This window comes from Lynx rufus, unplaced genomic scaffold (genome assembly GCF_022079265.1).
Source record: "Lynx rufus isolate CCGP_SWC_20201006 ecotype Redwood Valley unplaced genomic scaffold, mLynRuf1.p SCAF_5, whole genome shotgun sequence".
Taxonomy (NCBI): domain Eukaryota; kingdom Metazoa; phylum Chordata; class Mammalia; order Carnivora; family Felidae; genus Lynx; species Lynx rufus.
This window is the reverse complement of record NW_025814867.1, coordinates 153789283-153802506: the sequence shown is the minus strand read 5'-3', so window position 1 is coordinate 153802506 and position 13224 is coordinate 153789283. Positions and strand designations below refer to the sequence as shown.

At 38.9% G+C, this 13224-nt stretch overlaps 1 protein-coding gene across 1 annotated transcript in view; it reads left to right on the top strand.

Moving 5' to 3' along the window:
* DSCAM (DS cell adhesion molecule) overlaps positions 1–13224 on the top strand; it is a 628479-nt gene that overhangs the window by 324255 nt on the left and 291000 nt on the right. The window contains exons 5-6 of the mRNA XM_047100488.1: positions 3260–3538; positions 6980–7255. Of these exons, the coding sequence (XP_046956444.1) occupies positions 3260–3538; positions 6980–7255 (555 nt within the window). The remainder of the gene's footprint in view (positions 1–3259; positions 3539–6979; positions 7256–13224) is intronic.

Here is a 13224-nt window from a genome sequence, read left to right as displayed (position 1 = left end):
TGAGAAAACTTGTGTTTTTATTAGAGAAGCATACTAATGATATAGTGATAAGATGACAGACGTTCTATGATTTGACTCAGTGTGTCAACACCAAAAGCAAAGACTATAAAGAAGTAAACAGATAGATGATAAAAAAATTTTTTTGCTGCCTCTTGTGTCTGGGTGATGAATATGTTGGATGCATTATATTATTTTTTTCTAATTTTGGCGAGTTTGCAAATTTTTGCGATAACTGGTTTTTAAAATGTAGATATACAGTTTGAAGACAAGGGGATGAAAATTAAATACGATGCTGTTTGTACTAATTTTATACATGAGCAAATATCCCTCCAAGAGCCTGTCACAAGGGTTGCTTAAATTGTATACTTAAAATACAGAAGAAATGCCCCACTCCTTTTTTGTAGTTTTATTGAGATTTAATTTACCATCCCTAAACTTCACCCACATTAACTATACAATTCAGTGATTTTAGTAAATACAGAAAGCTGTGCAACCATGGATGTCATCCAATTTTAGAACATTTCCGCCACCCAGAAAAATCCCTGGGGCCCATTTGAAGTCAATTCTAATTCCCATCTCCAGCTCCGGGCAACCAGTAATCTACTGCCTGTCTCTATAGATTTGTGTTTTCTGTATATTTCATATAAATTGTATCTTACAATTGTGGCTTTATATCAGGCTTCGTTCACGTAGCATGATCTTTTAAGGTCCATCCGTGTTGTAAGATGTATCCGTAGGTCACTCTTTTTTATGGCTAAGTAATAGTCCATTGTATGTATATACACATCTCATTTATCCCTTCACTGATGGCCATTTGGGTTGTTTCCACTTATTGGCTATTGTGAATCCTGCCTGAGGATCTAGTTTTTTCTCTACTTCCACTTGAGCCCTTGTTCTTGTTTGTGGTTTTTTATTAGAGCCATCCTAGTGGGTATGAAGCAGTAGAAACACTGTAGTTTTTTTTTTTTAATATAATTCTAATGTGTATTACCCTAGTGGCTAATGTTATGGAGCATCTTTCCATGTGCTTATTAGTCATTTGTGTGTCGCCTTTGGTGATTTATCTATTCAAATCTTTTGCCCATTTTTTGAGTGAGTTGTTTCTTCTTATCATAGAGATGACAGGGTTCTTTATATTTTTTGGAGATAAGGCCTTAATCAGAAATACTACTTGCAAATATGTTCTTCTAATAGGTTGCTCCTTATTGTTTTCTTAATGGTATCTTGGAAAATATAAAATATTTTAATTTTCATGATGTTTAATATATTGATTTTTTTTTTTGCCCCTGGTGTTTTTGGTGTTGTATCTAAGAACTCTGCCAGACCCAAGGTCATGAAGATTTGTTTTAGCTCAAACGTTTAGATCTATCACCCACTTTGAGTTAATTTTTGTAGGTGTTGTGAGGTAAGACTTCTAAATTCTTCTTTTTGAAATGGATATCCAATTTTCCCATCCCTTCTTTTTAAAAAGTCGTTAGAATCATACAATGCTATCTTAAAATTTCTATCAATGATTAGTTTCAGAATTATAAAATTTAAGTGAAATAATTGGGTATTGCTTTTTTGTGACTAGTGTTAGAAGTGGCAGCTTTTGGGGTGCCTGGGTGGCTCAGTGGGTTAGCCTCCAACTTTGGCTCAGGTCATGATCTCATAGCTTGTGAGTTCAAGCCCCACGTGAGGCTCTGTGCTGACAGCTCAGAGCCTGGAGCCTGCTTCGGATTCTGTGTCTCCCTCTCTCTCTCTCTGCTCCTTCCCCACTCATACTCTGTCTCTCAAAAATAAATAAATATTAAAAAATGTAAAAAAGGAAATAAAAAGGAAAGAAAGAAAGATAAGAAGTGACACCTCTTGTTTCCTGGGTTGTGAGCTTCTAACTCCTCCTACCAAAGGAGTGACACCTTCTTTCTGTCACCTTCTCCAGCACCAACACTACATCCCACTCTAAACAGAGCAACAGATTTTATAACTCTGTAGTCCATAAGAAAGTAACTTCCTCTTCAAGACTCTTCCAAATCTGTCTGTAACTTCCATCAGGAGGGTATTGAAGCAATAAGGCCTCTGCTGGCAAGGGCTCCTTGCTGTTGTGGGCCTCTTAGGTCTATAATCCCTCTGGAGCCCATACCCAGACAGTGTAGGAAATGTGAGTGTAAGTAATTATGGGCTATGGAATTTTTCAGTTACAGTGAATGAACCACAGAAGAGTCCTAGAAACTCGGTTGGTCACATATCCTTTACGAGATCATTAGGTTCCCTCATTGTATCCCATGAGAACATTCACGTTGTTCTTATAAAGCTCCAGGGAGGTGAGAAGAGCAGCGGGTTTGTCATGGATTTCATCTCTGATGATTGTAAGGGAAGCAGCTTCGGCTCAGTGGGTCTGCCATTTTCCCATGGTCTATTGGTCGTCCCTGGTGGCTATGGAATCACAGCACCTTCAAGAGGACATTCCACATGGTTCTTGGATACAATAGAGGGTATCCAGCCCTTTGCTTTGAGGGTTACTGCAGGTACATTGAAATAGGCACAGTGCTTTTCTAACTAAGGCGAAGATAAGAAGATTTCAGGAACCAGGAGCCCATATCTGTTCTTTATCCTTACGGAGACCAGTGTGACCACCCATGTGTGTGGTCCAGTGCAAGTTCAGAGCAGGAAGAATAAAAGAGCAAGGAGACTTTTATTTTGGGCACCCAAAAGGGGATCTCTGTTTTTACATTCTTAATAATATTCCTTGAGAATATCAATTCCTCAAAGCAAGCTTAGACATTGAGCTGGGTGGTTTCCACTGACCCACTTCTTGAGAGTATTTGGTCCCTTTCCTCATTGGGCTCAAGAGTTTATAAAACCAGCTAAACATCATTTGGGAGAACAGGTGAATTAGACACTGTCATAATGTCAAACAACTATTTCTGCTACTGTTGTTCTTTGGAAAGGAGAAGTCTGACATCGTCTGGTTATAGAACAATCCAATTTCTGGCCTGGGCCAACAATTCCGGTAGAAGCTTGCTGATTCTAAAGTTCTTCATTATTTAGTGGGAAATGAAAAGTAGAACCCTTTCTGCTGCCACCTTCTGAAGATTTTGAGCAGAAGAAATATATATGAATACGGCTTTTCTTTCTGTTCTTTAATAGAAACTTGAAGATCTGTCGTCAATAGTTAGTATGACGTATAGAATTTAACTTATACATGAGGTCCTCTGATTCTAAATGGCCACTCCAACTCATTCACTGTGTCTAATAAGAGTTTTCCTTTCTTCCTCAGACCCAGCGAACTCAGCCCCATCCATACTGGATGGGTTTGATCATCGCAAAGCCATGGCAGGGCAGCGTGTGGAGTTGCCTTGCAAAGCGCTTGGGCATCCTGAGCCAGATTATCGCTGGCTGAAGGACAACATGCCCCTGGAACTTTCTGGAAGGTTTCAGAAGACCGTGACAGGGCTGCTCATTGAGAACACTCGTCCTTCAGACTCAGGCAGCTATGTGTGTGAAGTTTCCAACAGATACGGAACTGCTAAGGTGATAGGCCGCCTGTACGTGAAACGTAAGTTGGAGGGTAGCTTGGAACAGTGATGTTGGCTGCCATTGATGGAGCTCTTGATACAAGATGACTTCCAGGCTCTTGCTATAGCCTTCCATTAATCCTCACAACAGTCCTGCTGAGACCAATATTACCCCATTTTGCAGATGAGGAAATGAATGCTCAGACAGATTGCTCAAGATTACACAGCTGGGGTGTTTGGATTTAGGATGGGAATTCAGGTTTATCTGAACCTCCAAGCTTTCCATCAGGCCACAGACTATGTATCTGAGATCCCATTACCTAGTTGTTGAATTAACAATGGCCAGCCTGTCTGAACACTGACGGAGGAAGAGGGGCGGGCTTGTGATGTCCCTGCAAGGGATGGTAGTCCGATCACGGTGGGTGTCCTTGGCTGGCTTTCAGATGCTACTTTATGTTCCTGAATGGGGCTATTATCCACAGAAATATGGAGCTCTAAATTATCAAAATATTGGACTTAGACGCATTATTACATATCATTTAATTCAAATATGGTGGGTGTATTTCATCTCTAATTGGTTTGTAGTGACTGTCTTGAGAAGGATGCTGAAGGCAGACCCCAGAGGAAGGAGGGGTGTGACCACAGTGAGGAGCACTCTAATCTAGTCAAACACCCTCCATTTTACTCACGCAGAAACCAAATCAATGCGAGTCACATGACCACAATTGAGCAGCAGGGCTTTGGTCAAAGCAAGTGGCTCTGAGATGCCACTAGAACATTCTTTTCATAGTGTATGATTTTATATATTACATACAATAAAATATTTTTTTTATCTGATGAACTGACTGATCAAGCTAAGTCATAAGAGTTGGCATTGAAAGGGAGGCATTCTCTTGACCTGGATTTTTCCAACCCCATGCCTATTAATGCAACTGCCTGTTCCAGTGTCACTCTGGGTGTGGACTGTTCTAGCACAATACCACCCCAACAGAATATGTTAAATATCCCAGTGACTGCTTGGAACCAGCTGCCCAGGGTGAGTCCTGAGAATATCATGAAAACGTCTTTAGGCTGGGCTTCAGAAGAAATGGAAGATAAGTTCCGCACAGCTCTATTTCTGAAGCTGAAGAAACTTCCAGATGCAATGATGCAGTACTGGAAGGCAAGGAAGAAGTGTCCCCACAGGTTCAAAACCTCCTCTGTGTTAAAACACCTTTCATGGCTCCCCATTTCCTGCTGAATAAGTTTACATCTTAGGGTATTATCAAAATCATTGTAAGTAAGCCTGTCTGGTGATGATATTGCCCATACTTTTGCTTGAAAGAAAACTGACCAACTCCTGTTACATTTAAATTCTTCCTATTCCATGTATAAAGCCATCCCTATCCTGACCACAGGTCACACTCCTCCCTCCACATGGAAGAGGGTTTTCAAATACTTGAAGGTCTAAACTTTCTGTCTTTCTAACCCCAGTGCAGTGCCCTCCCCAATGACACCCCCTGTCCCAACCATCTCAGGCTGAGCTCTCAGTGTTTAATTTATTGCTTTCTCATTTATCAAAATCTACACTTTAGAAGTTATTTGCGGAAAAGTGTTAATTCTGACTGTACTTTGTCTTCACCCTTGTACTCTTTTGCCACATCTGGACAAGTCCTGAAGTGCCCCTCAAATGTTCCCCAACTCCCTCTGACTTCATGACTTCTGTCTTTCTTCTCTAGACGGAAAGCATTCTCTTGGGTTCTAAATCCAAAACCCTCTCTTCTCCCATCTCTTCTCCTCTGGTGCTCTCTTTATTCATAGGGCTCTAGATTCCTCCCCTCTGAGAACAAGCCTGGATCTGCAGCCTTAGCCTGGCTTCCTTCCTGAGTGTTAGACAGCATGTCTCCCAATTTTAGATCAGATGTGCCACTGGCATTTCAACACAGCAGCATCGCAAAACAAACTCTCCACCATCTCTACCTGGTCAATGGCTCTTCTTATTTGAGATGTCTTCCCCACTCCCGAGCCCCCTAAATGCAGGCTTTAAATCCTGGATCCTCCTTAAGCCTTTCCTTTCTGAGTCCAAGTCGTGCCAAGTCCTATAGATTGTAGCTCATGGTGCTTCTTAGCCACCCTCCCCACGCCCCTCCTGTCCTAGATTGAGACTTAACTGCACCTCACCTAGACATTTGCAGTGCCCCCTTACTGAACCAATTTCCCCACTCCACTTTGTGCAATACGGTATGATCAATCAATTCTCCTAAAAATGCGTTTGACTATAAACTCACTTGCAAAAAATTCTTGAATGCTTCCTTTAGCCCCCTCTGACTTAATTCCAAGATCTTGAAGCCTTTTGAAATCTTGTTCCAGATTGCCTTCGGAATTTTTCTCCCATAATTTTCCTACAGAGATTCTGTGTCGTGTCCAAAGTGAACAGGCACACTCTCCTTGTGACAACGGCTATGCTTCATGCCCTAGTTCACAAAATGCCCTTTCTTTCCAGCTGGCCTCAGCTCTGTTCATCATTGGTATCTAAGGAATTTCCTGATCTTTCTACCAATCCCCTTCCACATGGTATATGTCTCTGATGGACCCCGTATCACTTCTTGGCTACTATATTAACTCTTGTATTTGTCTCATCTGCCGAAAGACCGAACTTCTTGGAACCAGAGACTTCGTGGTGTGGTGACAGGAGATGTCAGGAATAATTGGGGTAAAAAATGGTTTTAGCTATTTACCGCTTGAGTGGATTTGCTTCAGTTAATTAATCTCTCTGAACAACCACTTCTTCTTCTGTAAAATGGATATGATAAGGCAAAACATGCAGGACTGTGGGAAGACTGACTTATATAATGTACAAAAGAAGTGTAATAATTTTATGGCACATGCCAGGTGCACCATGAATATAATTCATCTCTGTCTTACCTGTAGCATTAACCCTACTTTTGGCTTCTATCAGATGTTCAGTGAATGAACTTGCTACATAAGATTGGGTTTGTTTTTGTTTCATTGGTCACAAAGTCTAATATCAACCTATTTTCTTACAGCTGTGTGTCATGGGCCTTGGTTGAGCCACAAAGGGGGTATGAGCAGGTGTTATGAGTGTGTGAGAATGGTCCAGAGAAACCCGTCAGTGCTACCGTGGGACAAGGCAAATAGGATTTAAATGTTCCAATACCTGTGTCCTTATTGGTGGCCAGAACTTGGCATTTCTTATTGTCAGTGGGTGAATCTCCACACTTACCCAGTGAGAAAGCAGTTTGACCAAATGTTGGTCTGTTTGCCACACAGAGAAAAAAGACCAGAAAAAAAAAAACAAAACAAAGAGTAAAGAGGGTGCTCCTGAACAAATGGCGCACTATGGAATAATCCAGAACATAAGAACTGTGTAGCATTGCTTACAATGATGCATTTGCTTTGTCAGAAGCTCAGGATGTTGTTGAAATGATGTCTACGTATGTGATGTTCTTACCTTCTTTTTTTTCTCTCACCAAAATTTCCAGAGCCACTGAAAGCTACCATCAGCCCCAGGAAAGTTAAAAGCAGCGTGGGTAGCCAGGTTTCCTTGTCCTGCAGCGTGACAGGCAGTGAGGACCAGGAACTCTCCTGGTACCGAAACGGTGAAATCCTCAACCCTGGAAAAAATGTGAGGATCACAGGGATCAACCACGAAAACCTTATAATGGATCACATGGTCAAAAGTGACGGGGGCGCATACCAGTGCTTTGTGCGCAAGGATAAGCTGTCCGCTCAAGACTATGTGCAGGTGGTCCTTGAAGGTCAGTGGGCCTTGTTATAGGGTTCAGCTGCAAAAGAACCCAAACGCAGAGCACTCAGAAGAATGATGAAGCAGTGCTGATAACTCCCAGTGTTAGGATTTCTGTCTGTCTGGCTAGCTAATAACTCGGCCCTGGTTTCTCAGGATACGCCGGGCTAATAAGAGACCAAGTGTTGGTGAAAGTTATAAATGGTAGAAGTCATAAAAGTAACTTCACATAAAGTTAAGTAACATAAATGTCGCCCACTCATGTGTTTAGTTACTTGTCAAGTTACAGACCTCAGAAACGTGGAACATACAGTTTGGTTGACGGTGTGTTAGCCCAGACTGGAGTTTCTCGATGATGCTTTGTTGGAAGAGCCATTTGATGTTACAGGGTGGTTACCAGCATCTCTGGCCTCTGCCCGCTAGATGCTAGCAGCATCCAAGTTGTGACAACCGAAAATACCTCCAGACATTGCCAAATATCCCAGGGTTGGGGGTGGGGAGAGAAAAGGAAATAACAGCCCCCAGCTGAGAAATACAATTTTATGGGCAAAGTGTAGGGTACAATTTCAGTATAGTACTTGGTGGAAAGAAAAAAAACAGCGTCTGGTTTGCACAGTTGTCACTGATCGGGTCCAGATATTCACCAATTTAGGTGAACAGAATTTGTGAGGAATGACCTCGGGTTATTATAGTAGGTTTCAGGTGTGTTGTTTTCTTTTCTTACTGTCCTGCTTACATCTTCAAGGTTATCAATCAGCCAGGGAAAAAAAGCTATCAAGGTAACATTCAAGTGCGACATACATTTGTCACTGGATAATTGAACAAGCTTTTGTCTGTGTATGTGTGTGTGTCTTATTGGAAATTCTGTCTTTACATATAATTTAAAATTCATTTGATGTCAGTTGATTAAAATAATGACGTGACTTTCGTATAGTCTAAAGAGAAAAAATATTTACATGTGAACGTTAATTTAAAATATGCCTTGATGCTCTTAGGGGATATTTCTGTTATTGTTTTTTTAACCTTAGCTTATTTTTAAGAAGAAGCGGTCTTAGCAATGAGATTCTTATTTTGATTCGGGCATTTTCTTGCAAACGGTTTTGTTTTTTTTTTTTAAAGCAGAGGCGAAATTACCAGAAGGCTTGGGACTCATATTAAATGCCTGACACTGTGTTCCCCGTAATAATTAAGTACAGAAAGTAATCAATTTGTACAGAGCCAGTTTGGTGCCGCTGATGCACTATAGTCCTTACACAGCCACTATTTTTAGATTCTTTGTAGAAGAGGGACAGAGTACCTGTCTAGGCCTAGTTACCTTGGCAACTATCTCGTGTGACTAAGAAAACCTAAAGAGCATATTGATAATCCGTAATGATGTCGAAAGATTTCAGGTTATCAGAGAGTGACAGCAAGAAAGATTTCAAAGACATTCAGGTCTCACTGGGAAAATAATGTCTGCTTTCATCTCCAAAAAAGCCTGTCACTTGAATAAAAAAAAAAAAAAAGGCGGGGCAGAGGAGCATAGCGAGCATTCTCATGGATTTATTTGTCGCGTGTCAGTTTCCATTCAGGACAAGAAGCTTCACTTTATTTTTTCTCTTCTGAGAGATGACAGTACGAATGTAGCAAAAGAGAGCAGAAGTGTAGTTATAAATACATATCTAGTATGCCTTAAAATGGACTCTAGTATCCTTGGCTATCACCTCCTATTATTCCCATTGAAGTAGCTTTAGGTTAATGTAAATTATAAAAACTCACAATACTGTGAGCTGAGAATGACCACTGATATAAACGCAGAATCTGGGAGTATTTTCTAGGAGGCCAAAGAAACTGGGAGTTTTAAAAGAAACTGGAAGTCTGAAGAAACTGAAATCTGATAATTAGAGATTCAAGATCAAACCAGAGTAACTGGAGAATGGAACAATAAAAAAGAATAAGAACAGTCCTTACTTCAGAAAACGATAGAATAGCATGTATCAGATTAACCTGGAAGCAGATCAAAATTATGAACTTGGGGAAAAGCAAAACTGTATGTGGACACGGGAGAAACACGCAAGAGCGGGTGGAAAGGATTTGACCCATGAAAGAAGAGGAAAGGGTTAGGTGATATGTGCACTGATACCACTTTTCCCCTGAGGACAGTCCCCAGGCTTTGTGAGGTAGGAGGGGAAACCTCGAATACTAGAAGAAAAGCAGAAAGCTATAGTTCTATGGGATTGACATACAGAAGGACAAAAGGCTGCAATGTCAAATCACCTGCAGTTGAGGAAGATAAGTTGAAATTCCAGTAAGGAGGGAATTCCTTAAATTCCGAACAGTGGGGAGTCCTAAAATCTAAAGATAAACTTCCCTGAAAAGCTTACTTGACACCCGGACTGGAAAATGTGGAAGATAATCCCAGTAAAAATTAAAAATAAAAATAAGTAGACATACAAAAAAGAGAAAGTAGGTAGTAGAAATAGACCTTGAGAGAACCCAGATGAATGTTAGACAAAGACTTAAAGACTTCTATTTAAAATATGGTCAATACCTTAGGGTCACCTGGGTGGCTCAGTCGGTTAAGCGTCCAACTCTTGATTTCAGCTCAGGCCATGATCTCACCATTCCTGGGACTGAGTCCTGTGTTCAGCTCTGTGCTAACAGCATGGAGCCTGCTTGGGATTCTGTCTTTCCCTCTGCCCCTCTCCCCCACTCCCCCACTCATTCTGTCTCCTCTCTCTCTCTCTCAAAATAAGTAAACATCTTAAACGAACAAACAAATAAATAAAATATGTTCAATAAGGAAAATACGGGCGTAATGAATAATTATCTGGGAAAGACCAGAAGAGAAAATGAAAACTATGAAAAGGAACCAGTAGAAATATAAAAATTCAGTGTATTGGCTTTAATGGAAGATTGGAGAAGGAAGAAAGGATCAGTGAATTTGAAGATAAATTAGAATACATTATCCTGTTTGAAGCACAGAGAGAAGGAAATCTGCAAAGGAAGTGAGCAGCGTCTCAATGACATGGGACATTCATTAGATGGTCTGATCTCCATATAATTAGAAGTCCAGAAAAACAGAAGATTGAGACTGGGGAAGAAAAAAAATATTTGAAGAAATAATGGTGACAGTTTTCCCAATTTTGGTATTAAAGTTACAGAGCCAAAAATCAGTAAATCTCAAGTATAAATATAATCACATGCAGACACATTATAAAGAGTCCTGTTGCTGAAAACCAAAGATAAATAAAAAAATCTTATAAATCTGAGAGAGGAGAACTCTTTTCTGTTTTTAATTTTTTTAAACATTTATTCATTTTTGAGAGTGAGAGAGACAGAGCATGAACAGGGGAGGGGCAGAGAGAGAGAGGGAGACACAGAATCTGAAGCAGGCTCCAGGCTCCGAGCTGTCTGCACAGAACCCGACGTGGAGCTTGAACTCACAGACTGAGAGTTCATGACCTGAGCTGAAGTCGGACGCTCAACTGACTGAGCCACCCAGGCGCCCCTGAGAGAGGAGAAATCTTAAGTAAAGGGAGATATCAGTACAAATGATGGATGACTTCTCATCAGATATTTTGGAGGACAGAAGACAGTGGAACAACATCTTTGAAATGTTGACAAGGATAAAAAAAAAATCCCTGTTGACCTAGGTTCCTATATCTGTGAAGAATAGTCTTTAAAAAACAGGGAAAGTAGATATTTTCAATAAACCAAAGCTGGAAGAATGTGATAGCAGAAGTTTTGACACATGAAGTCACTGAAGGCAAAAAGGAAATGACCTAAAATGGAAATTCAGATCTATAGGCATAAAGCCCCATTAGAAAAGGCAGGAAATATGTTAGTAAGCATTCAGAATTTTTTTTCTCTTTTAATGTCTTTAAATAATAATTGACAAATTACAAAATTATAACACTGTTTTATAGAGTTTGGGTATAAATAGATGTAATAACACAAAGCACAGAATATAAATGAAATTATTTGTGCTAGGGTTTTTACATTTCACATGAAGTAACATAATTTTCACTTTTAGTACATGAAATCAAAATTATATAGATGCACACACACATATATTAGACATATGAATATTTATGTGTATAGATCTCTACATAAATATGTGTGTGTATATATATATATGTAGTGTGTGTATATACATGTATACATACACACACAAATATGTATATCTGTATCTATATCAATATAAAACTGAGTTCGAATTTATCCCATAAGCGTACGATTGGCAAAACATAAAATCAAAATTTATGTATGTATAAGGCATCATGTTAATAGAATATAGGAGAAAAACCAATTGATGACTTCAGTATATTCAGAAAACACCATTTGACAGGATTCAACATCCATTCAGAATAAAAATTTCTCAGGAAACTAGAAATGTAAGGAACTTCTTTGACCTAATGGCATTTATGAATTTATTTACTTAAATGATTTATTTATTCATACTTAATGGTTGAGGACTAAATATTTTTCCTTTAACATTGGGACTGAGGATGTTCACAAATACCTCTTCTATTCAACACTGTTCCAGAAGTCCTAGGTAGGCATGAATAATAAGTAAAATGCATAAAATTTGGAAAGGAAAAGTCTCAACTGTCTTTAATCACAGACCTTGTTGTTTACATAGAAAATTCCAAGTAATCTATAAAACAGTTCCCAGATAAGTTTAGAAACTCAAGATACAAAAACACAATTTTTTTTTGTCTTTATGTAGTAGAAACCAACAATTGGAAAATAATATTTTAAAATTTCCATTTATATTAGGATAACACAAAAGATACTTGGGAATAAATTTAACAACAGATGTGAAAGATTTCAACATGTGAAACTATACAACTATACATTGCTAATATAGAATTGTGATGACCTAAAAAACTGGAAAGTATACCATATTTAAGGACTAAAAAGCTAAATATTTTTAAGGTAGCAGTCCTCTGTAAGATAATCAATGTAATCCTAATAAAAACCCCAACAGCGTAGAAAAGTGAAAGTCCGGGGACACCTAGGTGGCTCAGTTGGTTAAGTGTACAACTCTTTATATCGGCTCAAGGCATGATCTTGCAGTCGTGAGCTCGAGCCCCATGTTGAGCTCTGCACTGAGCATGAAGCCTTCTTGGGATTCTCTCTCTCCCTCTCTGTCTACCCCCCGCCCCGTCTCTTGCTTTCTTCCTCTCTCAAAATAAATAAATAAGCATTTAAAAAATAAAGAAAAATGGAAGTCCTATAGTCTAAGTTGATTTAAAAGACATGCATGAGAAAGTTAAAGGACTGAGAATTGTGCAATCTTTACAAAAGAATAAAGTTGGAGGACTCATACTAGCTACATTAAACAATACAGATACATAACTCAATAGAACATACTGGATGGTCTAGAATATGCCCACACACATATATGATAAATTAATTTGCAAGAGAGTCCACAATATTCCAAAGGTAAAGGAAAGTCTTTTTGACAAACAGTACTACACAATGAATGTAACAACAACAACAACAAAAAATGAATATCAATCCCTATCTCACACCTTATACCTTACACAGATTTAATTTGCTCTAAAATATAGACTGGGATGTAAAATCCCAAACTATGAAGTCTCTAAAAGGAAACATAGAAGAATTATTCATCGTCTGAATGGTAGGCAAAGCTTTCTTAGGATAAAGAAAGCAGTAAAAGTCAAATACACCATTAAGAAAATAAAAGGCAACTACAAACTGAAAGAAAACATTTTACATATGCAAAAACACACATCTCTAATATATATATATATATATATAATGTCTGGCACACATTTTATGTAACTAATATATCTGACAAGTATTTTCACCATTATAAGATACATGATAAATATTTGTTTTCAACATACATAAAGAACTCCTACAAATCAATAAAACGTAGTCTAACATAACCACGGACAAAAGATTTGAGTAGATATTTCACAAAAGGAGATACACAAATGGCCAATAAGCACATAAAGACAACATTATTTC